This window comes from Copadichromis virginalis, linkage group LG23, assembly GCF_057382275.1.
Source record: "Copadichromis virginalis isolate Kocher_CV1m ecotype Utaka linkage group LG23, C_Virginalis_male_GT1.1, whole genome shotgun sequence".
NCBI lineage: Eukaryota > Metazoa > Chordata > Actinopteri > Cichliformes > Cichlidae > Copadichromis > Copadichromis virginalis.
Window position 1 is genome coordinate 13,329,678 of NC_140639.1, and position 26,680 is coordinate 13,356,357.

At 43.0% G+C, this 26,680-nt stretch overlaps 3 protein-coding genes across 13 annotated transcripts in view; 2 read left to right on the forward strand and 1 right to left on the reverse strand.

Moving 5' to 3' along the window:
* Positions 1-11,913, forward strand: part of tmem131 (transmembrane protein 131) — a 43,425-nt gene extending 31,512 nt beyond the window's left edge. For 2 of the 3 annotated variants that reach the window (XM_085449700.1, XM_085449702.1), the window contains 20 exons: positions 863-977; positions 1,070-1,208; positions 1,392-1,501; positions 1,586-1,658; positions 1,803-1,954; positions 2,040-2,182; positions 2,672-2,858; positions 4,638-4,823; positions 5,568-5,723; positions 7,366-7,784; positions 7,868-8,049; positions 8,127-8,257; positions 8,517-8,635; positions 9,367-9,501; positions 9,594-9,744; positions 9,898-10,016; positions 10,108-10,189; positions 10,606-10,709; positions 10,792-10,949; positions 11,033-11,913. In XM_085449700.1, coding sequence (XP_085305826.1) covers positions 863-977; positions 1,070-1,208; positions 1,392-1,501; positions 1,586-1,658; positions 1,803-1,954; positions 2,040-2,182; positions 2,672-2,858; positions 4,638-4,823; positions 5,568-5,723; positions 7,366-7,784; positions 7,868-8,049; positions 8,127-8,257; positions 8,517-8,635; positions 9,367-9,501; positions 9,594-9,744; positions 9,898-10,016; positions 10,108-10,189; positions 10,606-10,709; positions 10,792-10,949; positions 11,033-11,311 — 3,140 coding nt within the window. In that variant the 3' untranslated portion in view covers positions 11,312-11,913. The remainder of the gene's footprint in view (positions 1-862; positions 978-1,069; positions 1,209-1,391; positions 1,502-1,585; positions 1,659-1,802; positions 1,955-2,039; positions 2,183-2,671; positions 2,859-4,637; positions 4,824-5,567; positions 5,724-7,365; positions 7,785-7,867; positions 8,050-8,126; positions 8,258-8,516; positions 8,636-9,366; positions 9,502-9,593; positions 9,745-9,897; positions 10,017-10,107; positions 10,190-10,605; positions 10,710-10,791; positions 10,950-11,032) is intronic. The other variant, XM_085449701.1, reaches the window with a different exon arrangement.
* A 267-nt stretch (positions 11,914-12,180) lies between these two features.
* Positions 12,181-17,430, reverse strand: LOC146680439 (inosine-uridine preferring nucleoside hydrolase). 6 transcript variants are annotated; one of them, XM_085449712.1, is made up of 8 exons: positions 16,186-16,232; positions 15,915-16,039; positions 14,572-14,732; positions 14,170-14,358; positions 13,263-13,445; positions 13,007-13,118; positions 12,794-12,930; positions 12,181-12,716 (listed from the first exon to the last, which is right to left on the reverse strand). In XM_085449712.1, exons 4-8 carry the CDS (start codon positions 14,350-14,352, stop codon positions 12,351-12,353), a joined length of 981 nt encoding a protein of 326 aa, XP_085305838.1. In that variant the 5' UTR covers positions 14,353-14,358; positions 14,572-14,732; positions 15,915-16,039; positions 16,186-16,232; the 3' UTR covers positions 12,181-12,350. The 6 variants fall into 6 exon arrangements, with proteins under 6 accessions (XP_085305838.1, XP_085305837.1, XP_085305836.1 ...); XM_085449711.1 differs by lacking the exons at positions 14,572-14,732; positions 15,915-16,039 and adding an exon at positions 17,311-17,430 and having other exon boundaries at positions 16,186-16,378; XM_085449710.1 differs by lacking the exons at positions 14,572-14,732; positions 15,915-16,039 and adding an exon at positions 17,311-17,430 and having other exon boundaries at positions 16,186-16,400.
* Positions 15,972-26,679, forward strand: LOC146680440 (basic immunoglobulin-like variable motif-containing protein). Of its 4 annotated transcripts, XM_085449706.1 has the most exons (11): positions 17,523-17,934; positions 20,225-20,421; positions 20,530-20,767; positions 20,849-20,978; positions 22,832-22,927; positions 23,021-23,125; positions 23,209-23,303; positions 23,382-23,514; positions 24,312-24,395; positions 24,473-24,569; positions 24,648-26,679. In XM_085449706.1, exons 1-11 carry the CDS (start codon positions 17,904-17,906, stop codon positions 24,942-24,944), a joined length of 1,503 nt encoding a protein of 500 aa, XP_085305832.1. In that variant the 5' UTR covers positions 17,523-17,903; the 3' UTR covers positions 24,945-26,679. The 4 variants fall into 4 exon arrangements, with proteins under 4 accessions (XP_085305833.1, XP_085305831.1, XP_085305832.1 ...); XM_085449707.1 differs by lacking the exon at positions 17,523-17,934 and adding an exon at positions 15,972-16,009 and having other exon boundaries at positions 20,225-20,767; XM_085449705.1 differs by lacking the exon at positions 17,523-17,934 and adding an exon at positions 17,493-17,513 and having other exon boundaries at positions 20,225-20,767.
* The last annotated feature ends 1 nt before the right edge of the window (position 26,680 follows it).

Sequence of the window (26,680 nt, forward strand, 5' to 3'; positions counted from 1 at the left end):
TTAAAAGAAATGGAAGTCTGGAAGACAGGCTGGTAGTTTTTTGGGTAAGATGGGGTCCAGGTATTCAGCAGGGCTTGAACAACTATCTGCTTAAAGAGAGATGGAGCAGTACCAGTAGCCATAGAACTGTTGTTTAATACAGTTTTACAAACTCGTTGCAGCCCTTTTGGGTGAATTCCATCTGAAGCAACATCTGCTCATTTTGAAGTGACTTTTTTTTTTCCTTCCCTAATGTCGCTAAGTGAGAACTGGAGGATTCAGAGTAAATTTGGATTTACTCTGGATTGAATATTGAGTCTGATACTGTCAATTCAGTTGATTTCATTGTTCTGTGTTTAATAAAAGTTAGCTGCAGGAGTGCTAACACAGCATGACGAAGCTATTCTTTGTTTGCAGTCATTTTTTTTTTTTTTTTTTTAACGACTGCAAGTTTTGGTCAGACGATGATTTTTCCGCCGCAGCAGCTTCAATCTCTCGTTATTTAGTTTATTTGGACTCTTTCATCGCAGCTTCATTAATATTATTTGATCTCTCCACTCTGTATGTGAGGAGGTGCACACACTGAGACCGAGAGCAAGGAAAGGAGAAGTGAGGTGTCTGTAAACAACAGCAGTGAAGTCGGCTCAGAAATATATAAAAAGAACAACTGAAGTGTTATTTCTGATATTATTATACATGCATAGCAGACAGATAATACCGATGTGTCATTTTTAAATCTCACAGTATCATCAGTACGTGGCATCCCTAATCCTCGAGAGATGTGGGTTTATGGTCGAGTCCCATCCCTAAAATATAAATCTAGTCTGAGCCCATGGTTGAGAATTCAGTGGTTAATTTATTATTTATTTTTTTCCTTCCACAGCTGAGGCTAAACCTCATGGGCTGGCGTTACAGGAGGATATCTGGGACGCCGATGTCGATCTTCACCAGAAGCTCCTCAGACGATGGAAAGAGCTCAAGGAGCGCTCTGTGCACAAGTAAGCACGTTGTGCATTCAAAGCGCACTATGAAATAAAAGTTCTTTCCAGGATAAAATAAAGTAAAAATGTAACTTCTTTTCTCACCAAAGGATCGAAGCTGTCTTTGAAGTTAACACAGATCTCCAGAAAAACGTTCAGGCTAAAATAACCGCACACCTGACGTGGCCTTCGCTGGTCAACTCTTCACAGAGAATCACGTTCCCCCTGACCAACACCAACAGCTCCTCTGTGAGTACTCGCCCATTAGATAGATTAGATAGAACTTTATTAATCCCTCGGGTGGGTTCCTCTGGGAAATTCGATTTCCAAAAAAGCACAGCACCGACAGAAGTCGGTGTTTAGGACACGGCACACAGGTTTTGCGTGTTTTAAACATGTTTCAAACTCAGGCATGACATCGTTTGTCCGCAGGACGAGGAGGTGATTTTGCAGAACCCAGCAGATGTCCCTGTTTATGTCCAAGTACTCCCCTTGGCGCTTTTACCAAACCCCTCTGTGTTTTCTGGAAAACTGGCCGACAGGTAAGAAGTCACAACTAAACTCCCGCTTATTCTTTTTTCCCTCAGCTTACGCTGACAGTCTTCTTTACTACTTTTCTTTTTCAGGTTTCCTTTAGGAAACTTATCCAACATCAATATAAACACAAACACCTTTGAGTTCCAGGTTCACAGAAATCAAGTAAGTCCATTGTTGATTTGGTGGCTTTTCAGGAAATCGGAGAATCGGCTGCTTATTGTGCTGCTAATCACTGTCCTCTTGTCCGTGGATCTGACAGCATGTGGAAGCTGTTTGTCTCTAACAGTCTCTCCGTTTGTGTGACAGACATCGCTAATGAGGAGCAGTACAGGCTTTGTAGAAGGCTCAACCAGGCCCTTTGTGTACAACCTCCTCCTGCTGCCTGGAGAAGTCAAGTCTTTCAACATAAGATTTACTCCCATTGGAAACCACAGCGTCTCCTCCCTCCTCATAGTCAGGTAATACCACATTTTAATGTTAGAAACTAAAACAAAAATGCACTCCTCCATTGAAATGAATCACTTTACTGGGGCATCTGTTTAGAAACAACCTGACGGTGATCGACACGATCATACTTCACGGACGAGGCACGACAGAGAGCCTGAAGGTCGGAGGGAAGCTTCCAGGACAAGGCAGCTCGCTGAGGTTTAAAATGACTGAAGCTCTGTTGAAAGACTGCACAGAGAGTGAGTTTATAAACGATGCAAGAGAGCGGTGTCACCCAATCAATGTGAGCCAGTCATGTTGTAGAGGTTCATCTTAAGTTCAACTGTCTGTTGGCAGGAATATGTACTCATTATGTTAGTAATTGGCCTGCTGGTCTATTTTTCTAAAGATCAGTAAATCTGCCAGTGTTCAATTTCAAAGGCAGCCCCATCCACGAGAACTCATAGATGTGCAAAGTAAAGCTCAATAAATGCAATGAAATAAAACAGATTAGACATGTAAAATATCACAGAGAAAAAGACAACATTATGTATCAATTAAACTTCCTAAATGAAAATATCCAAACACGCAGTGAGCCCTGCTGTTAACAGGATTTATTCCAGTACATTTACTGTGTGTGTGTGTGTGTGTGTGTGTGTGTGTGTGTGTGTGTTTCAGTATGTTCTATCTAATTTTTCCTCTTTTGAAACATTAAGTTGAATCTTGATTGTCCCTGTTTTTTGTTTCAGAAACAAAAGTGAAAGAGCCAAACTTCACTCTGAAAAGGACGTTCAGAGTGGAGAACACGGGTTTGCTCCCGATCACCATCAAATCGGCAGAAATCAATGGACAAGCCTGCGAAGGATTCGGATTCAAAGTTCTCAACTGTCAAGAATTTGCACTCAAGCCAAATGCTTCGAAAGACCTCGTCATACTGTAAGGACTCACTGCTACACACACACCTCCATCATCAGTGGTTTTCCTGTGCGTGTGTGCGTGCATTCCCCCCTTCGCCACACGAGCCATCCCTAATATGGCCATCTGAGGCGCAGAAGCTCATTTAAGTGCTGTTTAAATGTTCTCTTTGTTGGTGTTAGCCAGTCTGAAGAAAGTTAGCTTCACGGGGGAGTAGTTAAAAGTGCTTTTGTCAGGCAGGGGAATCAATAATGGAAACACCTGCATTAATTCAACTTTTTCCAGTAATGCTACAAAAACACAGTCAGTGATACTGAAATGTTGCTTCCCTAAATTTGTAAAATAAAATGTAACAAAGAGGTGTCAGAATCTGGCCCAGCGGTGTGGCCAGGAGAGCCATGCTGTGATTGGAGAAGGATTTACAGCTGCAGAAGCCCTGAGGCAGAAATGTAGCCTTTCTTTACTCTGCCCTGACAGGTGTATGAAAAGAGTGCTCAAACCCACATAGCAGTGAGACTGAAGAGTGGGAATATAGGACACTATGACAATGACTTATCAAACTTATTAGGGCACGACAGTTTATAAAGCTTTTTCACTCGTATTTGAGGCTTACTTTATGCTAAAGCTAATCTATTCTGCTCATTTCTAGCTCTTTGTGGTCGCCCTCTCTTTAAAGCTGCTTTATAGATCAGCTTTCAACCTTTTTGTTTTTGATAATGTTTACAGTTGAAGCTAGATTGGTCAACCCTGTTGGGTTTTTTGTTTTTTGTAAATTTCAAAGATTAAGGCTTCATTAAAAGTTTGCTTCAGAAGCACTTTGAAATCTCTTCTATAGGGTCGTTGGTGTGCATTTTATTGTGCAATTAATCTTTCCATATTCAACCTCAGGGGGTCCTCTGAATGACGAAGCATTTTTACTGTTGTTCCTTTTTTGCTTTATGATAAGTTTTGTTTATGGTTGCACCACCCGTGAAAACGTACAAATGGTCGGATATCAGAATATAAAAGAATATATTTGAATGAAGTGAAAATGTATTCAAAGTGAAAAGGGTTCCAGAATAAACTCCTGCAAGTCATGACTCGAATATTCCAAATAGGAACAATGCACTTGGACACAAAAAGAGTGTGTGTGTGTGTGTGTGTGTGTGTGTGTGTGTGTGTGTGAGTGAGAGAGAGTGAGTGAGTGATATGAAAAGAATAAGCTGAGTGAATTCCATAAATGTGTTTTCATGGCTTTGTTTCGTTTGAATTCCTGTACTTTTCCAGGGCGCTGTTGTTATTGTGCAGACACAGAAACACCCAGGTGCTGACACACCTGAATGCATCTCGTGTCTAACTGGTGTATTTGTCTGATTTGCCCACCTATTTGATGAGTTTGAATAACAAGCCTTTATTTTTGGTAGTTTTTATATGTACGCAACCTTCTTGCTGTCCTTGGTTTGTTTCTGCCTCGGTGAGAGTTTACCTGTGATATTGGGCTGTAAATATAATTTGTTTTGATCAGGACTGTCAGGTGAAACACAATGGATGCTTTTAAAGATTTGGACACAGAGAGAAATTTGGCTGGATCCTCTGAGGCGTGTACGTTCAGACAAAAACCTCTCAGATGCTTATTATAGGCAAAGAAACATTGAAACCAGACACACCCTTCATCTTTATACTGTACATATCTTTGTGTATATAAATAACTCATTAGCTCATAAATCATAAAGATACCTCCCAGGTGTTTCCTCCCATGAGCAGGTTTCACGTGGATCGCAGGACAGGCTGCTCAGTGTTCTCTCTCTCCTTTATTGTCAGGTTTACACCCGATTTCACTTCCTCTCGAGTGATCCGGGAGCTGAAGCTGGTGTCGTGCGGCGGCTCAGAATTTGTGTTTGTCCTCAATGCCTCGTTGCCCTATCACATGTTAGCCACATGTGCAGAGACCCTGCCCAGGCCCACCTGGGAGCTCCAGCTCTACATCATTGTGTCTATCGTTATGAGGTGGGTGTCGCCGCACAACGCAAGCAAAACATGCAGAACACGGTTCTATGTGACAATCAATTCATTACAAAAAACTGAGTAGCTGTAGAGTTGACTTCAGGGTTTTAACCTGAATTTCTGCAGTTAGGCCATCAAGATTATGTTACCCTTAATGTAACTTTTAATATTAATATTAATATTAATTCTCCTGCTCATAACCAATGCTCTTCTTTCTTTATCACTGGGATTGCTCTTTTTATTTTAAAGCAGGATTAGATTTAAATAAAACTTTATTTGCTTGCCAGAAAAGTAACAGCAAAGACTGTATGCTCACTAAAGACAGATGAGGATGAGGAAACAGCAGAGAGGATCTGTGTGCACGCATTTCTGCTCTCAGCTATTCATGCAGCTCCACCTTCACACACCCAAAGGGAACAGGGTGGTGTTCAAGGCTAACAGGTGCTCTTACCTGGAGACAGAGCTGCACTTTTATTAATGAGCCCGATGTTTGTTTAAAACCCTGAAACAAAAAGTGTTGTTATAGCAGCAGCCTTGTCACGCTCACGCTGTAACCCTGCACTCAGGTTTAATGGTAGGATACTTAATCTAGTTCTGCAGATAGGTCACATGTTTGCATGGGATTGTTTATAAGCCTCAGTTATGCTTGTATAGCAACGGCTTTGGAATACAGATTAAACTAAGTTAGCAGAAAGCTTGATCTCAATCTGACAAACGGTTCATGTGTGCTGTTTGTTTGTGTTACAGTTCCATGTTTCTGATAGTGATCACCACGGCCTACCTGGAGGCTCAGAGCATATGGGAGCCCTTCAAGAGGCGCGTGTCCGTGGAATCCAACTCCACCTTGGAGACTGGGAGACCCTTCAATCTCAGGGACATTGTGCAAATTCACACTGATTCAAAGTAAGTGTAAATGCTCAGTGACAACCTGGGCAAAGCCCGATCACGTGGCACAAGCGGGTGTGTTCAAAGGTGCGAGCACATATTGGTAAAGAGAACTGATTTTTGAGATGAAAGAGGACGTAAAAGTGGTGCAGCAAACGCACAATAAAAATTATCCTTTCAAATGTTTGTGTGCAGAACTTAGAACAATTTTTAAAGATAAAACAGGATCAGTGTCCAACCTCTAAACATCTGAATGTGAGGGTGAACGTAATATTATTATTATTATTATTATTAGTGTCGTTTTCACACCAAACTAAATTTTTTTTTGGCTCCTAGCCTCCTAACCACAAAAAGAACATGTGCACACTTACTTGCGTGACTCTCACCTGGACACGTTAAGCCCGTCCAAGCGTCCGTAGCCAGCTTTTCAGTCCTTTTCAGCATGTTGAAGTCATTTATTAGGATGCTGTCCGCACATAGTTCAGATCTCACCAAACCTGGAAACCGACTGTCCATCACCTCCAGCTGTTCTTCCCCGGGAGCGTGAAGCTTTTTTTTTGTGTGTGTGTGTGTGTGTGTGTGTGTGTGTGTGTGTGTGTGTGTGTGTGTTAGTGTTATAGACTAAGAGCTGCTTTCTTGTAGAGTTGGCAGCTGAAGTTAAAATACATTTTTGAACCACGACCATGATGGGCACCCCAGCATTTCCCATTTGTTAACATCCTTAGCTCTACACATTCATGCGTCCATGTGAGCTCTCCTCATATAGGTATCATTGAAATTTATAGAATTCACAGATTAATAAATTCATGTTAATCCCACAGCTCTACGTGCACTGAGTAGTTACTCCAATGAGCATCATTTCTCTGTAATGTCATTTTTCATTCATTCAAAATTTAGACCTGCAGTCCAGATCTGGCCCTTATAATCAGGCACTCCTTAAACTTCAGGCTTCAGTCATTAAAGTGTCCAAACATTTGAAGATTTTTGCTGTTTTTTAACTGGATTAATTGCCTCTGACGCGCCAAGAAGGTTGCTGATGGCCGTTTGCCTGTGGCTAACCGCTTCCTGCAGTTTTTACCATATCTGGCACTGAAACAGCTTATTGGCCGTTATCGCCGGCCATTCAGTCGATTTGAATTTTAATCGGAGGCGCACTGAGATGGAGCACAAAGCAAAACTTTATGGTTGCGGATAAACTTTTTTTATCTTGTGCTTGTTCTCAGTACAGCTGAGAATTCAAATCAAGACCAAATAGTTCTACATGCAAATCTTCTCACTCGGCAGCCATCTTTAAAGCGTTCTGGGAGCCTATTTGAGCATTTATTTCAAGAAATTATGAAATTATTTTAAATAATCTATAGACTCAGCAGTCAAACCTCCGAGAAGGTTTGATGATTTTGCCACAAAATAAGATTTTGAAAAGCTTTTTTCCCCTGAAAGTTAAGCTTCTGTCACCGTCGTTCCTGTTAATGCTCACTTAGTGCTCAGTGTGTCACTCAGAGGATGAGGTGCTTCTCCCTGCAGCGAGCAGGGGCTTCACAGATTTGAACCGCCGTGTTTGACGCTCTTTATCAACGCCCAGAGACAGTTTAAATGTTAAAACTATAAATGTGCATATACAGAGTTACTGACAGACTTCTTTGTGAACACTCATCTATAGCGACCCACCACAAAACTCCAGAGGTTTATACGCATCCACCAACGGGTCAGCTCGGGGAGGCCGACAGAACAGCAGCCGTCCCTCGCCAGACTCCGACGGCCAGGGTAACAGGTCCAGGATCAGCTTCACCCGCCCACCTATGCAACCTCCTTCCTCCCAGCTCACCAAAGGAAGTTCAGTCTCTGGCAACGAAGGCCCTCCAGCTCCCTGCCAGGTAACCAACCGCAAAGGTCGCAGCACCAAACAGCCTGACCTCCAGAGTCCAAGCTTAGGCGGCCCGTCGCTGTCTCACAGAGGCATCTGCCCCGACGACGAGTTCGCCAACCTCATTGGAGCCATGGACAACGACCTCGACCGTCCAGAGCCGCTCAGTCCCGAAACTCTTCAGGAGCAGAGTTCTCAGTCCATACCAAGCAAAGGTACAGACACAACTTTTAATGAGAGGAGAAATTCTCTGTGGTCGTTCACAGCGTTTTACAGTGTGTGCTGATATCGTTTGCAGGGTTGGAATCCAAAGGGAAGCTGCGCGCTAAAGCAAAAGCCCAGAGAAAGAAGGAAGAGAAGGAGAAAAAGTCAACAGTAAAGACTCAGGGAGACGAGCTCAAAGATCTCGCCGACAACGACGACAGCTCCTCCACGACTACAGAGACCTCCAATCCAGATGTGGAGACAAACATTAAAGAGGTAAAAAAATGTTAAAGTATGTGCCAGCACATGGTCTCTGTTTGTTGTTTGCTAAAAATATGCATCACTTTTTCCAGGAACCAGTAAAAAAGAAAGGAAGGACAATAACCCCGGAAATGGCAAAAGAAGAAACATCAAATTTTCTTATAAAACCTAAAATGAAGAAACAAGTAATCGCAAAGAAGGAGAACCAAGCAGAAAAATCCAGGTTTGAGTCTTTTTTTTTTTTCTTTTTCTTTTTTACTTTTCATCCTAAAGTGACTAAAATAACACAGTGGACTCATTTATGACCTCACATTTTCCACAGAAGGCTTTTCTTAATGTTCTATTTGCGTCTGATATCTGACCAAAAACATCAGTGGCACATAGAAATGCTCAGTGTGACTCCACGCAGTCACCTACAAGTTAAACTACAAGCCACTGCTTCCACTTTGTTCTCTTCCTGAACAAATCGTTCGTGTTCTCAGTTCTCTCGAGCTGCCCTACGTAACACCGCTGGAGACCAAGCAGCGGAAGAACTTCCCCTCCAAATCTCTCCATCCTCTCACCAGCATCACAAAGACGAGACCTCTACAGAAACCTAGATGTAAGTTTTGTATACAATAACTTTATTTAATTATGCCATCCAGAATTTGACCTTCATACTGTGAATATTTTCAGTATTACAGGCCTTCGAAGTACATGAGGGGTTTCTCGTTGTTTTTACTGCCATTTTTGAGGCTTCATAAATACAGCAGATATTCAAATGAAATTTCCAGAGCTGAAAAACACATTTAAAGACGCTCAGTCCTTTAACTTTTAGTGGGTGTAGCACCTGATTATCTATCTATCTGATGGTCTAAAGCCAAGATATAATCATGTTTTTGTTCTTTATGGGTTTTTTTTTTTCTTTGAGCGTCACTATGATGGGCTCATACTTTGAATAAAAAGCAGCAGTTTAATGTCTGTGATGTAGAGGAGCAGAATCAGAAAGCATTAGTGCCCTCATCTGTTTCTGAAAATTCACTGCGGGGTCATATTTTCATGTGGGCTGGGTGGCTGCTCAAAACAACTTACAGGATATTAAACGTCTCCTTTATACCTTTATACAAACATAGATTTCATGTGTCTGTCTTCGAAATTACGAGGAAGTAAAAATAACACGAATAAGCAGTGCCAAAGTTCAGTCATATTATAAAGGTAAAACTTTGCATGGCGTCATGTAACATGCTGAATAAAAATCAGCCGATTCTTAGAGTCGGATCCACTAAGGCCAGCAGGCAACTAAGAGGCACTTTCCACAGAATGACCTTGGTGGTTTTGGCGTGTTTTTCACAGTAGACGGAAAGCTGGAGGACGGGCGGCCTTCCTTTTTCCCCAAAGCGTCAGAGCTGGGACACAGCAGCAGCTCTGAAGGAGAGAAGGAGTGCGCTTCACCTGAGTGGGACGTCCCTCTTTCCAAAAACAGCATCCGTAAGTCCAGACCCAATCGGTGGCGTCAGCTCGCGTTCAGACCGGTCTTCGACGAGTCTAACGAGCTGCTTTACTCCCGTCTCCTTTTGCAGCAGCTGACAGTCTTCAGCAGATCTCCCTGCAGACGATAAATGCAGATCCTTTCCTGAAGCGATCGGCCACAGCTGGGACCTGCTCCCCTCCACCCACCTCCCCCAGCTTACTGTCTCGAGGAACCTACAGCAGTGTGGTCAGCAGCAACAGGTGATTCACATGCAGGACAGTCAGTCGTTTAGGACTCTTGTTAACAGTGAGAGGCGCCAAGGCCATAGACAGGACATGTTTTATCTTGATTTGTCAGAATAAAGCATGCTGCAATTCTAACAAGAGTACTGAACACGTGCTGTATATTCACAGTGAGATAAACCAGAAGAAAGCCCCAGGAAATAAACTGCCTGCAGCCCTCCCGCAGCCGGGCAAAAACGGGAACCTCACCTTTGCTGACGCTGTAACTAAAGGTTATGACAAAAGCCCAGGTGAATATGGAGCGCTGAATCAGTCCTTTATGTTAGTGGGAACATTTTTCCCACTGTGCTTTGTTTACGGGATGTTTTCTGCCTCCCTCAGGTGGCTCTGGTGCAGGTAAAACTGACAGCCAAGGCAAGAGTCTGGAGCATATGAGATCCTTTGAAAGCGACAGCTCAGACAGGTAACAGGAAGGAAAGTGTGCACCAGCACAAATATCTCATTTTAGAGGCAGTTTACTGCAAATTGAGCTGAAATTAGTGTTGAAATAAGCACAAGGTGATATTCTGCTCTGCCAAAGGAGTGTTCATTTATTTGGAATGACAGAGCAGATATTATGAGGATGGTATTGGCGCAGGTGAATGGCTCAAAGCTGCGAACAGGTGCCAAGGCTTCGGTTCTGTCCTGAAACTCGTCAGTTCTCTCCACAAATGTTTGGATTGGATTGAAAGGAAGTGGCTGTGTCCTTGTTTGTAGATCAGCACACTGCTGCACAAATTTCCACTCTCTTGCGATCGTGGCCTGACAGTAATGTGCAGTACTCTGGATCGGTGTCCCAGAGCCAGCTCTATTAACTGAGCGTTCCTTTTTATCTTAAAGCTCTGGACTGTGGAGTCCAATCGACACGACCAGCAGTCCAAACTACCAGTCGGCCAACTCTTTCTCCGCTTTTGGCTCCAACAACCACTTCAACCTGACGGGAGGTAAGCAGACGGACGCAGAGCCTCGTGTTCAGATTGTTCACAGCCTTCCAGCTAAAATGTGTGTGGTGTCTGTTGTTTTTAGTGTTCAGTGGAATGAGTCTCCAAAAGCCATCTGAGCCTCAGCAGAGCTGGCCAGAGTTCACTACCACCGTCCCCTCCTCCATCTGGGACATACCGAGCCCCACTGATCCCCTGCACTCCTGGACCAGCACCCCCAGCTCTACGCCCACCTCAGCCACAGTGAGATCTTTTCTGTGATATGATGCAGTTCGCAGATACTCCGACTTCCTGTTCATGATTTTATTAAATTTTTTTCCCCTTAGTCACTCCTGGGAAACGGCCGCAACCCGTGGTCTACAACCACACCCTTCGGCAGCTCCATTTGGTCAACGAGTGCAGAGCCAGCCTTAAACCCTTTCCCTCCAACCACCACCTCGACACCTCTGACGGATCTCGTCAGCAGCTCCGCTCCGTCGCCACCGCCAGCCGTGGTGGCTTCCACCGAGATGAGTCGGACCTACAACCCCTGGAGCATGTGGGGCCCCACCGTTAGCAGGCGCAGCTCTGAGCCGTGGCCCAGCTCCTCCAACAACACCAACTAAGGCCACGCCGTAGCACTTAAGTTCTCTGTACTCATAAAGCAAATTCTCATGTAATCAGATTCCCGACAAGAAGCAGCCTGGAGCGATCGCCAGCCTGGCGCTGCGTATAGGTCTCTGCAGCTTTTTATTCCCGAGGGGTGGGGGTGGGGAGGGATGCTTACTTTTATTTGAATTTCTTTTAACAGGTTTCCCTAAAGTTAAGAGGCTGATAGCACGGCGAAGGCTGCGTTTGTCCTTTAAAAGTGACACTTGGAGCAAAATCTCTTAAGTTCAGTATTAATGTTGGAATAGATGTCTATTTGAAGCCATAAGTCCCGCTTTCACCATCACTTGGATTCCTACTGGTGGCTTTGAGGTCTGTCATTGCACCAGGCTTTTATTTGGCTGCAGGGATCTTGAATAAATCCAGAGTTGTTCTTCATGAAACAGCCCCCAAAAAAGCTTCAAGAAAATTCATGTCCCCACTACTTTTTTTTCTTCTTCTTCAAAGCCTTCTGTGGGAATAAATTGGTCAGGTGATCAAAAAAATATTTAAGTTTGAGGTTTGTATTGTACATCACCTCGATTTGTCAGCAAAATTAAATAAAGGATTTCAGCAGAAACGCTCATGTTTCAGGTTTTTTATTCCATTGAAACATTTCAAGCTTTAGGCTTTTACAACAGCTTTGCATGATTCAAAATGATCCTTCTTTATATGACACTGGGCCTCATTGCAGCCCCTCAGTGCATTCTGTGTCTAAAGCCAGCCTTTATGACCCAAGACGTAGAAAAACCTCAGAATGATTGAAGAGCCGTCTGAAGCTTCGGGTACGTACACTGACCTCATTACAAAGAGCATCCACGACTGGACATGGAACAGCAGAGAGGTAAAAGGTTGCATTGCTTTATTAAATAAAACATTCCAAAAAATCCAGCTTATTGTGATTGGTCAGGTGGGAAAATTTAGTAACCATCTTCCCTGACATCATTTGTGGCTATAAAATGATGTCAGTCAAAGGGCACTTAGTGATGCAGCAGTTAAATGAAGGAAGTCCAGACTTTACTTCTTGCAGGGCTGTCTGAGGGACTCCTTCAGAAGCTCGCTGAACTTGGCTGTGTCACATTTAGTCAACACAAACACGCTGTGGCTCTTCTTCAGCTGATTTGTGCGATCCAGCGCCAACATGCCTCGAGCAATGGAGCCCTGGAGCTCCACGCGGACGGGACACTCGATGCTCTCCGTCACCACGCTGCGGTCGATGCAGGCCGCCATCGCGTAGGAATCATAGGAGACAAAGCCCGGCCCAAAGTACACGTCTCTCTTAGTCATCATGGCCTCTCTGGAATAAGCCCAGCATTTAGACGTTATCATCCTCATGAAGCGTGCAGCTGGAGCGTCCTGATTGACGAGCTCCTCAAGGAACTCCTGCACAAATCAGGAATTTCAGTTTAAAGTGACCCACATGGCAGGGCCATGCACTTCTCTAAGCGTGGAGATCTTACCCACGTCAGTGCGTTTCTGCACGCATATTCCCACGATGCCAGGTAGGTAGGACAGAGGAACTCCTCAAGAACAATATAGGCCGACTCTGGATCCATGGCGAAGTTAAACTCTGCACACAGAGTCACGTTTCCTTTTCCTATAAAGGCAGAAGCACCATTATTCACTCCTGAACGCCTCACGCTCGAACACCAGTCACCACGAGGCCGTTTTACCTTCCATGTTGCCGCCCATGATGTACACCTCCCTGAGCTTTTGGGGAAAATGGGGGTCAAGTCTGACCGCCAGCGCCAGATTAGTGAGCGGGCCGAGAGCCACCAAGGAGACCTGTGGAGGACATGTTTTCTTCCATTAGTGTTTTCTCAAGGGGAATTGTTGAGATCTGTGCCTAACTGAGCAAAGAATCATGCTCTTTGGGAAACGCATCACAATTTAGGATCAAATTGTGACTAAACGAAGGAGTTTTTGAACCTGGTTCTGGTTTTCGGACACCAGTCTTATCATTGCGGTAACTGCATGCTCCTTTTGGATTTTCTCCTCCCAACAAGGATCTTTCTCCTTTATCACATCTCCGAGTCCATCACTTCCAAAGTGGTCAGTGGGTGAGTTTCCCGCTCCAACCAGAGGGCCAGCAGAACCTCGAAACACTGGAATCTACAGGAGGAAGTTCAGATTAGTGCAGCTTTCCTTACAGATTAACACCTGAGTTCTGCCGACACAACACTGCGGTGTAAACCCTGCTGGCCAGGCTCAGCAAGACTTGTCACAAAATACCAAAGATTACAATATATTAAACTCCGCCAAGGATGTTACTTTAATGCTGCCATTTGTGTTTATGTGAGCAGAAATTCACTAGTCCAGGAACCTTTCTCCTAATCTGGTTAAACTAACATTTTATGAACATGCATGACAGGAAGTCTGTTACTGACTCTCAAAGGCAGACAAATCCCATCTGTTTAAACAACCAATGGATGATTTACAAAGGTATAAAAAAAAAAATCCTTAAAGGGACCTCAGAGAGGGCAGTTTAGAAACAGATCATTGTTTCTAAACATAACATCTGTGTGTGTGTGATGCAGTTTTTATTTAATAATTGATATTTGAATAGCTGGAGGTCTGTGCTCTTCTAATTTCGACAATACCCTAATTGTTGTGACTAATGAGTCTGTGTGCTACACCAATACTTTGAAAAGTAACAACTTAGACTGTTTCTACAGCACATTTAAACACACGTGAACCGAAGTGCTGCACAGCAGGTGAAACATTCAGTAAAAAATTCATAGAAAATGAATCATTTAAGAACATTACATCTATATTAAAATACACAAATCTGCATTTCCTCAGATTGTGATTGTTCAGACAGCTTCAGTAAACGCACCCCGTTACGCTCACAGACTGAGAGCACCCTCAAAACGTTCTGACACACGTTGTCGACCGTCGTGTTCCCAAACACGCAGGTGACGCCCAGGATGTGGATGTTAGGCGCCGCCAACGCCATCATTATTGCCTGAGCATCGTCTATGCCGCAATCGGTGTCGATGATCATTAGCTTCTTTTCCATGGTCTCCTGTAAGATTACAAACAACACAATACATTAACTGTAAAACAGTAAAATATGATGAGCTCCTAACAGGCGGACATATGCACCACCTGGTTTTTCATTAGAGAGGAGTTTTTCACTGCTCTGCCTATCAAATATCTCCAGGATCCTGATTCTCAGCTCACACAGTAGATTCTGCTCAGTATTCAGAGCTGTCTGAAGGACCTTTGTCATCATTACCTGTATCTGCTGAGAGAAACTCCTCTAGTGGACTTCTGTACCTTTGGAGCCTGCCTCGGTTCTTGTTGCCTCACACCTGGCTGTGGCAGTACAGGTAGGTGGAGACACTCATACAGATTAACTTCTCCTCGGTGACCCTTTGGACTCTGAGGTTACTCTTTCTGGCAAGAGACGGTTTTGTTTTGTTGTTTTTTTGACATTTTAATCTTCAAGTCTTCAATCAAAGACTAAACAGCAGTGTAATATTCCTCACCATGACCTCTGAGGAGTGTTATCCTGTTATCAGGTTTGATTTACCCCTCAGCCCTTTTTCTTTTCTGTGTTTGTTAAAACAAGAAATGCCAGGGAAATGCTCTATTAGCAATGAAAATCCTACAGATAATACTAGAGTCAGTGGTGTCATTTTAGTTCAGAAAGGTACCGAAAGGCGCATTTAAAATCTTTTTACAGGAAAAAAAAAGTTTTGACACCAATATCACATCAATCATATGTGTTACTGAAGAGCAAAATATCCCACACAAATCTGACTAAACTGGGAGCTGTTTCCACAAAAGAGAGCCCTGAAAACTAAAGGCTTTTCAGAATGTTTTTAAAACAACCTAATAATAATGAACTCAATTACTCAATAAAGTATTTAAGTAAGTAAGTTTGTGAGGTTTGCTCATAGGGGGTCATCTTGATTGTTAGCTCTTTGCCTTACAATAAAAAGCATCTTGATGCAACTGTTGATCTGATTTGGCGTTATGTAAATAAAAAGAAGTATTATTGGTTATTCAAATAATATTATCATCTGAAATGTGTTAAATAAATTCTAGTATTGGAACTGAAAAACATATCTTAACCATGAACAAATATTTAAAACAGAAGTTGACCCAAGGTTCTTTAAAACTCGGTTTCTAAAAAAAATTAAATGAAATAAATTCTTTTAAAAACCAAAAAACGTTTCAAAATACATGACAAGCTGAAAGGGTTGTTTTGTTGTGTTAACTAATTATTATGGAAAGTTACTATCGCTGTGATTTAGTGACCATTGTAACATGTTCAAGCACACTGCTCTGTATAAACTGCTTTTATAACTTTGAAGTATCCGTATCGGTAAGATTGGCCCTGTATTTTACTTGTTATCATATAGCACACCACCAGGGACAGGAGAAGTCATTCTGCTAGTGATTCGGCTAAGCTTAGCAATTAGGTTAGCTTCCTAAACAAACAATGAGTGAATATTATGCGTATAATTTGCAGATGAAACAGCAAAGAGTGTGTTTCTGATAAAGAACGTGAAGGTTACATTGTGAAATGAGCCGTTAAACAAAAGCATGTAAGCATGTAATGCACAGATTAACCTGCTGAAAAACACCACTGTAAGTAGTAACAGGAACCGGAAGTGATCCAATAGCAAGCCACGACCGCCAGAGGACGCGCAAAGATCAAAGTTCAGGTTTGCTTATAGTTTTTAGAGTCAGGTCACCTGTTAGAAGAAAGAAATCACAGTATGTCCACTACAAAAACGGCCAATCTGTATTTATAGAGTGATCGTGCGGTTTAAACTGCAAGTAATGTAATTATATTTTCGCTTTTAAAAGTTTAAGTCGGATCTCCAATGAACAGACTCACCTTAGGTCTGCGTGCTTGAGCTTCAAAGAGCCTCCGCAGGCGCTCGACCAATTCGTGAGCCGCAGAGGGACACATTTCCGGTCTCTCTCTTATAGCCGTCTCCCCTCTGTCACACTGTCTTGTCTCAATCTCTTCCATTTTTCTTTCCTCAGTCTTTCTTACTGGTATGAGTACAGGGCGTGGCACTGGTAACCTTTAAACGTTTAAAATAATGCCTTGAAATAATGCAGAAAAATATTAACCGTTATGTTATTATTCATGCTGTCATTATTAACATTTTTTGTAGCTATACTGTTAAAAGTGACATACACTTTTAACAGTATAGCTATGATCAGCAGCTATGCACTCTGTGTTTGTGTGCATTGTGGTACAGGGGTCGTCCTCTGGACCACAGGGCGATGTATAAAGATGCTTGGGACAGCGTCTGCCTTCAGTCTCAACTTTCCCTTTTTAGTACAAACTGATCTGCCTCAAAATGTGCCTACAGACTAACTTCATTATATTTATTTCCATATACACAGAAACTAATTTACAGAATATGCAGCTCTACATGTCATTACATGTCTATAGGTTTATAAAAGTTTATGTTACATTAGTAACTGATGATTCTTTGCTAAATATCAGCAGGCAGTTTCCCATTCAAGCCTACTGCATGTCTGCATTTAACTTGCTCTCGGCAAAACCAATGGAGGTATTGAGATTCTCAACTCCTGGGTTTTTGGAAAATGTTTTAAGTATATGCCTTTCTGTGTGGAGTTTGCATGTTCTCTCCGTGTTTGCGTGGGTTCTCTCCGGGTACTCCGGCTTCCTCCCACAGCCCAAAGACATAACTCTAAATTAGCCCTGTGACAAACTGGCGACCTGTCCAGGGTGTACCCTGCCTCTCGCCCTATGACAACTGGGATAGGCTCCAGTCCCCCACCCTGAAAAGGGATAAGCGGAGGAGAATGGATGGGTGGATGGAAAAACAATGTTAACTTGTTACAATGGCGTTAAAGCCATAGTAATAACTGTTAACGCCGTGGGTAACGGTGACCGTTTACTCACCGCATACATATATATTAATGAAACTACATATAAGATAACATTTTTTTTAAGTTAATGCATTTAGAGATTAATAATTACCACAAATAATAAATGTATCGACGGACGTGTCTCTGAGTCTACAAATTTAAATTGCCCGGTATGCACTTTCAGGAACTAGCTGAATATATCACGTGACGCTGACGAGACTCGTCCATTCAAGCGCTCTACTGTGATTGGTTTAAACTGAGAAATAATTTTACTGAGACGGGAAGAGGAGGCGCCAACTGGACACGTCCAAATATGTAGTAAATTTAATGCAGTGCAATAACATACACATGTGTGCGATGAAAAGTGTTTTTGCTCATTTAAACTTTCTGTTTTTGTTTTTTTAACAATCTTATAAGAATTTAACAACGTTGATATTTCCCTTCCTCCCGGTTGCTCCTCAGAATGGTATAGTCCGATGGACCTGCTCAGGAAGAGGCTGCGGGTCAGAAGGACGACGTTTGTTGCTTATTTTCGGCTATTTTCCACATTTTTCGTGCTAATGTGTGCGGCGATTTGGTAGTTTGCTCTCAGCTTTATCTTTTTCCGCCTCCCCGCCAAGGGTGGTCATTACTGAAGATTTTATGAGTCTATCTGTGATGCTGAAAATGACGGCTGGGCGTGTTTACGTCCGCTAACCAAATTGGATGTTTGTGGGTGATCGCAGCAGCTTTACAGGTGAACCGTTAGTTAATGTTTAGGTGGATATCAAGAGCCATGCTGTCTGTTTCTATGATAGGTGACTCATTGTAGGCTAAAGGCTAAGAGGAACAGTGCTTGTTTGTCTCTCCGTGAGCCTGACAAGTGACATTCAGGATTATGTCTTTGGAATTTGTTATGTTCATAGTTTCAGGTGTTTTCGTTAACGTGGACCAACACTGGGTTTGCCAGGGGGACGATTTAAAGACTGTATATAAATGAAGGAGCTAGCTTGCTTTACAATTGTATAAGACCCTCTGCCTATTAACACTCTACTTTGTCTATAAAATTTCTTTTTTGATATCTGCTTCATGTTTGTCCACCATCCCTTCCAATGAAGATCTGAGCATCTTCAGCTCTACCTCCTGTCTCCAAACCATACATGAAAGCAGGTCTCATTACCATCTTGTAAACCTTCCCTCTCACTCTTGCTGCTCTCCTGTCTTCACCTCTCTCGTCCGCGGTCGAGAGAGTTAGTTACCCCAGTTATTTAAACCGATCTATCTTCGTTACCTGTGCTCCATCCGTCTCTCTTTCATCCACAAACATGTATTCAGGCTTGCTTTTACGGATCTCCATTCATCCTCTCTCCAGTATATACTTCCACCTCTGCTGCCACTTCACCAACGCATGGCACAACATATAAGAGCCACCTCCACGTGACAAGACTCAGCAGTCCATCTGCATCTAAAGAACAAAGGTCACTCTTTCGAAAATGCCAGTGTTCACATTTTGGACAGAGAAGATGGATGGTTTGAAAGAGGAGTAAAAGAAGCCATTTATGTCCACTGTGAGCGACCATCTTTGAACAAAGGCGGTGGCTTACGACACCAACTGTCTGCCATCTATAATCCAGTTTTGAGATCCCTTCCCAGACGCCTTAACGCCCACTCACATCCTGGGCCATATGACCTCAGGAAATCACATGATAGGGTGGGGCTAGGTTTCACAATGAGCTCACCCGAAACCTTGGCTGATTATGACCTACACCCGTTTTCACACCTTGGCTCATGTGATTGGGTAGAGGATCATTAGGGGGTCCTTTTGTCCCTCTTGGGGGGGAAACTCCCACAGGGTTTAAATCTGGGACTCTCCACCATTTGACCCTAGAACTGAAGAAGCTTCTCGGATGAGAGATGAAACGTCTTCAAGCAACTTAAAGAAGTCTTTCGTTAGACTTCCACCTCTGCAGACTCCACTTGATCACTACGGATCAGTGTCATCTGCAAACTCCTGCCTGACCTCATCCATCAGCCTCTCCATCACCACTGAAAAAAATTTAATCTCACCCCCAACTTGAACCCATCTGTCACTCCTAACACACATCTCCCCACTGTCTCGCTGTCCTCATACATGTCCTGCACGACCTTAACATACTTTTCTGCCACTCCTGACTTCCTTATGCAGTTCCTCTTTTGGCGCCTTATAATATCCTTTCTCTGATCCATGCAGAGACCGTCAATCTCCTTCTGACCTTTTCTGTACTCCCCCATCAACACTCCCTAAGCACACATTACATCTGTAGAGCTCTTTCTCAGCATGAAGGCATACTGCTGCTACTTAACCTAGCTTCAACAACTCTTTCCCACAGCTTCATGGTGTGGAGCTCTGCACATCACCCTTGTTCTTGAAAATCAGTACCAGTGCACTTCTTCTCCATTCCTCAGGCATCCCCTCACTCTGTAGGACTTAATTATTTAATTATTAAGCAATCTTGTTGAAAAGTCCACTGGAAATTTTTGATAATGATGGATTTTGCTAGTTATGGTAACTGTTAGACTAAGAAAGTTGGTTCATGTGTTTCAGGAGCTTTTTGGTTCTGCATTCTCTCCAATGTATGATCCAAATACATTTGAAGGCAGGTGATTGGATGCAAATTCCTTTCACAGAAGCAAAAATATTAAAATATTAAACATCACGTGCAACAAAAAGGCAAAAGTAAAGTAGAATAGTTTGGTAAAATAAAATACAGTAATGGAAGACAAGCTCAGTGTGGTAAAAATTACAAAGAAGAAGGAGAGGGAGAACAAATACACAGAAAGAGCTTGGTGAATAAAAATCTGTTGTGATATGTAACATATGTAAGATTCCCTTGTGTCTGTGTTTGTGGCAGCAGAGCTGAGCTATCCTGATGTAATACAGATGTTTCTGTGTCAGATAAAACTATTAGCTGACTGATTTCTCCTATCTGAGTGCAGTGTGAGGTCTCTATCTCTGCACTTTCATCTTCTTCTCATATATTTTGAATAACCTCCTTTTTTCCCTGCAGAGGTCACTTCTCCATCATCGCGTTCCGTCTCGTCCGGTTCTGTTGCCAGTCAGCTTAGCGGCCGCTCGATGCCTAACACCTCAGAGGGTCAGGGAACAAACCTGTCTGGGTCTGCGGAGCCATCAGGGCTGCAGCGGACCGCAGACAGGGAGGAGGAGCACAGCCTGATTCGGTCCCTGGCCCGGGATGCCGCGAGGGTGAGGCGGGCTTCTAGTGCTGAGCTCCACCTGCCGTGGACCTGCCCGGTCACACACTCCCGTGAGAAGTTCTACACAGTCTGCTCTGATTATGCCCTCTTAAACCAGGCTGCCTCCGTGTACTGCCCCCCAAACACAGGCAGGGACGCGCTCTCAAAGAAGCAGGATGACGGATCCCCACGTGTAAAGCCCAAACCCTCCACAGAGCTCAGTGCCGCACACACTGGAGGTTCCCGTGGGGGGGCAGGCGAGGACTGTGACATGGAGGACGTGTCCAAGCCTATTTTGGCCTGGGAGATTGACACAGCAGACTTCAACACTGCATATACAAGGAAAATAAGAGCAAGTAAGAAAGGTCTGGAAGTGAATTTAATCAGTTTGGTTTACATGATGTCACACTTTGATGTTTTTTGAAACACTTTTTCAGGCAATGGTAAGAAATGCGGCGCTAAGAAGATGAAGTCATCCGACAGACCCAGCAGGAACCTGCAAGATGTCCCTCCTCACGCCTCACTGGAGGAGATCAAACAGAGGAAAGTGCTCGACCTCAGAAGATGGTAATGTTATATTTAGCCTCCATTTTCATTTCCTCCATGTTCGTGCAGTGACTTTTACAGAAAGGAAAGCAGAGACCATCCCCTCCATCTCCCTGTACACACAAACAAAAAACATCTCTCTTTACTATTTACTCACTATTTAACAAGATAAACTGGATCAGATTAAAACATACCATTCATGCTGTTTATTTTCACTCTACATGGACATCTTCACATTTTTGTATCTACTATCTGTTTAGGAAAAGAACCAATAAAACACTATGAAAACACCTCAGTATACATGAAACTGTTTTATTGGAAAGTTGTGCCTAAAATATCAAAAGTAAAAATAATCACTCTACAGAATAATGTTCTCTCTCTGTGTTAAATCGTGTATTATTTATATTACCTTAAACATATAACTGCTGTGTATGTTTAAGGTTGAGCGCATTGTAAATAGTTATTCTGTTTAATGTTTAATGTCCAACATCACATGTTTGCGATGATCTCTAAAAAAGTTAATGAGCTGATAAATACAGGTCTACAAAAGTATATGAAAATATTAATCACAAAAAAATAATCTGAATTAAAAGCGTTGAGTGTTGTGTGACGTGGTTAATGGTCAATATCTATCGGGGGATTAAAATATGGATGGAAAATGTTGGTGGAGTGTTGGCAAAACAGCTGGTTAAACCTATTACGTTTAGAGATTTTTATAGATGCTATTCTGAAAGTGCTGCTGAGCCTGCACCTGCTCAGCTTGCCTGTTTTATTAGACCAGACATGGTCAGCGCCACTGTCCATTATGTCCATTATGGTTATAGCTTCCCTTGCTAATGTACTAAAGGAGTTATTAACATCCTTTTCAAACTTCATCTTCTCTACATCACACATGTCGGCTGAGGTGATTCGCCGACGGTAAATCACTGAAGCTCTTTTACTTGCTACTCCACCACTAAGCTGTGTTTCCACACAAAGGGTCAATCATAATTGATATCAGAGCAGTGAAAGCAGAGCCGGGGTTGCTTCCCTTGCATTCTTGTTTCCCATCAGACCAGACGAGAGGTTTGTCCAAAATGTGCATATGCAAACCATCAGAAAAAAGCTCCTCCGGTCAGTGTTACTGGGAGACGGACACGACTATATAACAGAGGGAGCTATGGTCTCCATTGTGCATGAAATAAGCGCAGCTTTAGCGACAACTGCTGACTGTGGCCACAAGATGGCAGTCATGTAGAGGATGGATGGAAACATTTGATTGTCTGAGATAAAAGGGGAGAGATTGATTTGACTCTCTGCACTCTCCATTTTCACTGCAGAGCTTTAGAGCCAGCTCAATGCCCTTTTTTGTCCCCTGGGGTCAGGATTTACTAAAGAAGGGCAGTAAAGTTTTGAAACCAAAGAGCGAGGACACGGTCAGCGCATTTGTGTTTATTTGAATGAGTTTTTCTTTCACAGCACAACGGCTGTCTCGTTTTGTTGTCGCTGTGGCTGTGACAGCTGCATCTAGAAGTGTTCATTTATCTGAAATTGTAATTGCACAGGCGGATGACTGAAAGCTGTGAGGGCAGTGCCAAATGTTTGCCTCTGTCCTCCGGGTTTTTTCTGGAGTAAGACTCTGCCATTCTGCTGAATGGTTGCACATTGATTTAAGGCAGTGAATATTTGTTACCTTCCTACTGTAATCCAGCATTTCGTGTTATTTCTGGCAATTTTGATAAACCAATATGAATACTTGAAGAAATTAAACCCCACATAAAAAAGTATTTTCATTGCAACCCCGGTGATTCTCCAGAAGCTCTTGTCTTCTTTCGGAGAGGACCCGTTACCTTAACAGAAGTCTGTCTTTTGTGTTATAATCCATTTTTCTGCAGGTACTGCATCAGTCGGCCACAGTATAAGACGTCTTGTGGGATCTCCTCGCTGGTTTCCTGCTGGAACTTCCTGTACAGCACGCTTGGCGCAGGAAAGTGAGCAGCCTGCATCTTATCTCATAAAAAAAAAATCAGCTTATGAAGTGTGGGCGATGAATAAAAGGTGTAAATGTTTGTTTGCATTGCCAGTCTGCCACCCATCTCTCAGGAGGAAGCTCTGCATATTCTGGGGTTTCAGCCGCCGTTTGAAGAAATCAAGTTTGGTCCCTTCACCGGCAACGCTACACTGATGCGGTACACAAACCTTCCGTCTTTTACTTTAAAAAAAAAAAATCTAAAGAGTGCGCAGGTCTGCAGTCAGTGCGTTTTCCTCACAGGTGGTTCAGACAAATCAACGACAACTTCCGAGTGCGAGGTTGCTCCTATATTCTGTACAAACCACACGGAAAGCACAAGACAGCAGGAGAAACAGGCGAGTCAGCTGACCCACTCAGCGCTGTTATTCTTACAGATGTGCAGCTTGAGTGATTAAACTCGTTCTTCTTTTCAGCTGAAGGAGCTCTGATGAAACTGACACAAGGCCTGAAGGACGAATCCATGGCCTACATTTACCACTGTCAGAACCACTACTTTTGCCCCGTGGGGTTCGAAGCCACGCCGCTCAAAGCAGCAAAGGCGTACAGGTAACGCCACGTCACAGCAGTTAGAACTGCTCATTTAGATCAGTGCTCGCTAAAAGCTGTGTTTTGAGATTTTTCTGCTAGCCCCTGCACAAAATATAATGAATGAGGTTTCGGTTTACTGCATTGATCCACATTAAAGGCTCATTTTATTTTATGTAGATATTTACTTGATGATGCTCGTTCATTTTTTTTTTTACTTTTTTAAACTTTTTAATTTAGCTTATTTCTTTTTGTGTAGAGTTGTTTTGTTTTGTCATATTTCTTTGTTGCATTGTTTGCTGTAAGTTTACGTTTGTTAGAGATTTTATTTAATCTTTTGGCTGCGTGAAAAAGACGTTTTAATGGGACTCTTTGCAGTCCTGAGGACAAAGTCTTGACTTGAATTAGAGGGTAAGTAACAGGAAACTGTTTATTCTTAGAGGTGCTCAGGAAGTGTGAACACCTCTTTAAAAGCAGAGGCTTCGGCACATTCAGGTGTGTGCTAAGTCTTCCCAGGAGTGGACATCCCAGCATATTCACTCCATGCTCAAACCCTGCAGTGCTCAGAGAAACTCCATAACTCTACAGGCCACAATAAGCATGTTAAAGGTTAAATCCATGAAAGCACACTTTAAAAAACTTAATTTACCTAATTTTATGACCCTCTGAGGAGCAGCTGATTTTTTTATTATGTCCTGAGATGTAAAATCTTATGGACTTAAACAAGAGACTTTACATTCTTAATGTCACCATATGAAAATATTAACAAATTAGTTGACTAGTTTTTAGTAACAGATGTTGTCCTGTTTTCTGTGAAGGGGCGCTCTTCCCACTAACGAAATGGAATACTGGATCTTAATCGGGGAACCCAGCAGAAAACATCCGGCTATTCATTGTAAAAAGTATGTTTCTGTTCAGTTTTTACTCCATTTCCACGTCTGCTGCTGTTAAGCAGTTTAACAGGAAGTTCTCTCTGCAGGTGGCTGGATATCGTGACTGACCTCAACACCCAAAATCCAGAATACCTGGACATTCGCCACACAGAGAGGGGGATTCAGCGCCGCAAAACCAAAAAGGTTCCAATTCTCAGACCAGCTGTTTAAATGTTTGTGTGTCTGAGATGGTGAATAACTAAAAGGCTTCTTCATTCGCAGGTAGGTGGAAACCTGCACTGCATCATGGCCTTCCAGAGGGTCAACTGGCAGAAGCTTGGCCCCTGGGCGCTGAATTTGGAAAACCTGCGGCACGACTTTCACCAATCTGCCACGGAAAGGGCCCACGCGAGCGACGACAGCGAAGAGAGGACGTCAGCCAAGCGGATGGCCCAGCTGGGACGCTCGCACAGCATGGGAAGCCAGAAAGACACCAGCTGGAAACGCCTGTCCAACAGCACGGAGTACAGACAGCGCAGCTCGCCCGACAGCGACCTCGAAGAAGACATCACAGACTGAAAGGTTCTTAGGGATGAGCAGGATGAGGACTGAGTATCTAAACAGTAGTGAAGTTATGAAGTTAAAGAATAGGTCTGGGGTTTTCTGCAGTTTACTGTTAATAAACGGCATGAAAACACCAAAATGCACTGTTAGTGAAGCGTTAGGACTCTTTAAATGTCCAAAAACAGCTCAGATACGTAGTTTCATTTTTTTTTAAATCATCTCCTAAAACTGCTCGATGCATCCATTTCTTCTGCTTATCCAAAGTCGGGTCACTTCTAGGCTCAGCAGGTTATGCCAGATATCCTTTTTCCCAGTGACCTTTCCCGTTCCTCCTGCGGCATCCCAAGGTGTTCCCAGTCAAAATGAGATATGGGTCTGCTAGGGGGTCTCCTCCCAGTTAAAAACCTATAGAGGGAAGTGACCAGGAAGCAGTTTTTATTGAATTTATTGACAGTAGAAGCTTTACAGAAATCACAAGAGTCTTTTTTGAATATTTAAGACTACCACATGTTCAGCTCATTTTAGTGCTTTGAAGCAGATACTCTCTTTAGGGTGTTTTCACTTCTTGTTTGTCTCCTGTGGCCATATCCTTTTTCTTTGCTCACTTTGTCCTTTAGCAGTGAAGACAAGCAATATGGAGACAGCTGCTTCGCAATCATTACAGAGGCAGTTCCATGACTGATCCACATGAAATTTCTGGCCCATGTAGCATTGCGTGCAGCTTTCAGGTCAGCAGTAACTTGAAATGGTTTTCCAGCCTTGTGTTTTCAGTCTGAAGCAGTAAACCGACAAACTAACGAAGTAAACTTTGAGGCCATCAGTCGTCTGCGTCCTTCTAACCGGGGCGACATTGAACCAGTTACAGTTATTTCCTCTGGAAAAAGGTTGAGTGTTGAGTGAGTAAAAATTCAGCAATAATTCTCAAATACATGTTTCCCATGTAAATCGTCTCAACTTTCTCTTTGTAACACTACGGCAAGTTTGGTTCTTCGGTCTGTGGAAATGTGGATTGGCAGCAGCCGAATTTCTTCAATAGCTCTGTGTTGTTGTGTCGAGACGCAGCAGAAGAACTGAAATTAATAAACTCATTTGTAGCCACCTGTTGCGAAAAGCTCAAATATTTGACCAATCAGAAAACGTGCAACACTTCTGCAGAATATCCCAGCAGAACGTTTTCTTCTAATAGAAACAGGGAGGATGCTTTGGTTTGCTGTAATCATTCCCGCAAGAGATTTGGCCGCAGATCATAAATGAATAAATCTATAAATAATAAATAAAAGGAGCTTTGAGAAGTCGGACCCACTCAAAGCAAACCTCACGGCGTTGCCGCTCATCACAGACACGTTTCTGCAGGTTTAATCTGAGCTGCACCGACACATCCACTGTACATTCTTTCAGACGCAGCTCATCGTACAGGTACAGGAGGTGGGATCGTTTCTCACCTGGCGTTCAGCGGCTCGTCCAGTTAAAGTATCGTGAAAGCTGCTGGCGTTGTGTTGTGTTTCGTGAAATCTCCGGGGGGACGGTAGACAATCCTGGTGTTTAAACACAGGAGCTGTAGAAACTTTGGACACTCCGAGTGACACTCATGGTTTATTTCAGACACGAGCAGTTCCTTTACATGTTTCTTTGCACCTTTTGTGGGTCCGTTTGTCTCTGACCCACACACACAGTCATTGTGTACCTAAGTGGGTTTGATGTAGTGGTTTATTTATTGACTTATTTTACAATAAAATGGGATTTTTAAGAAT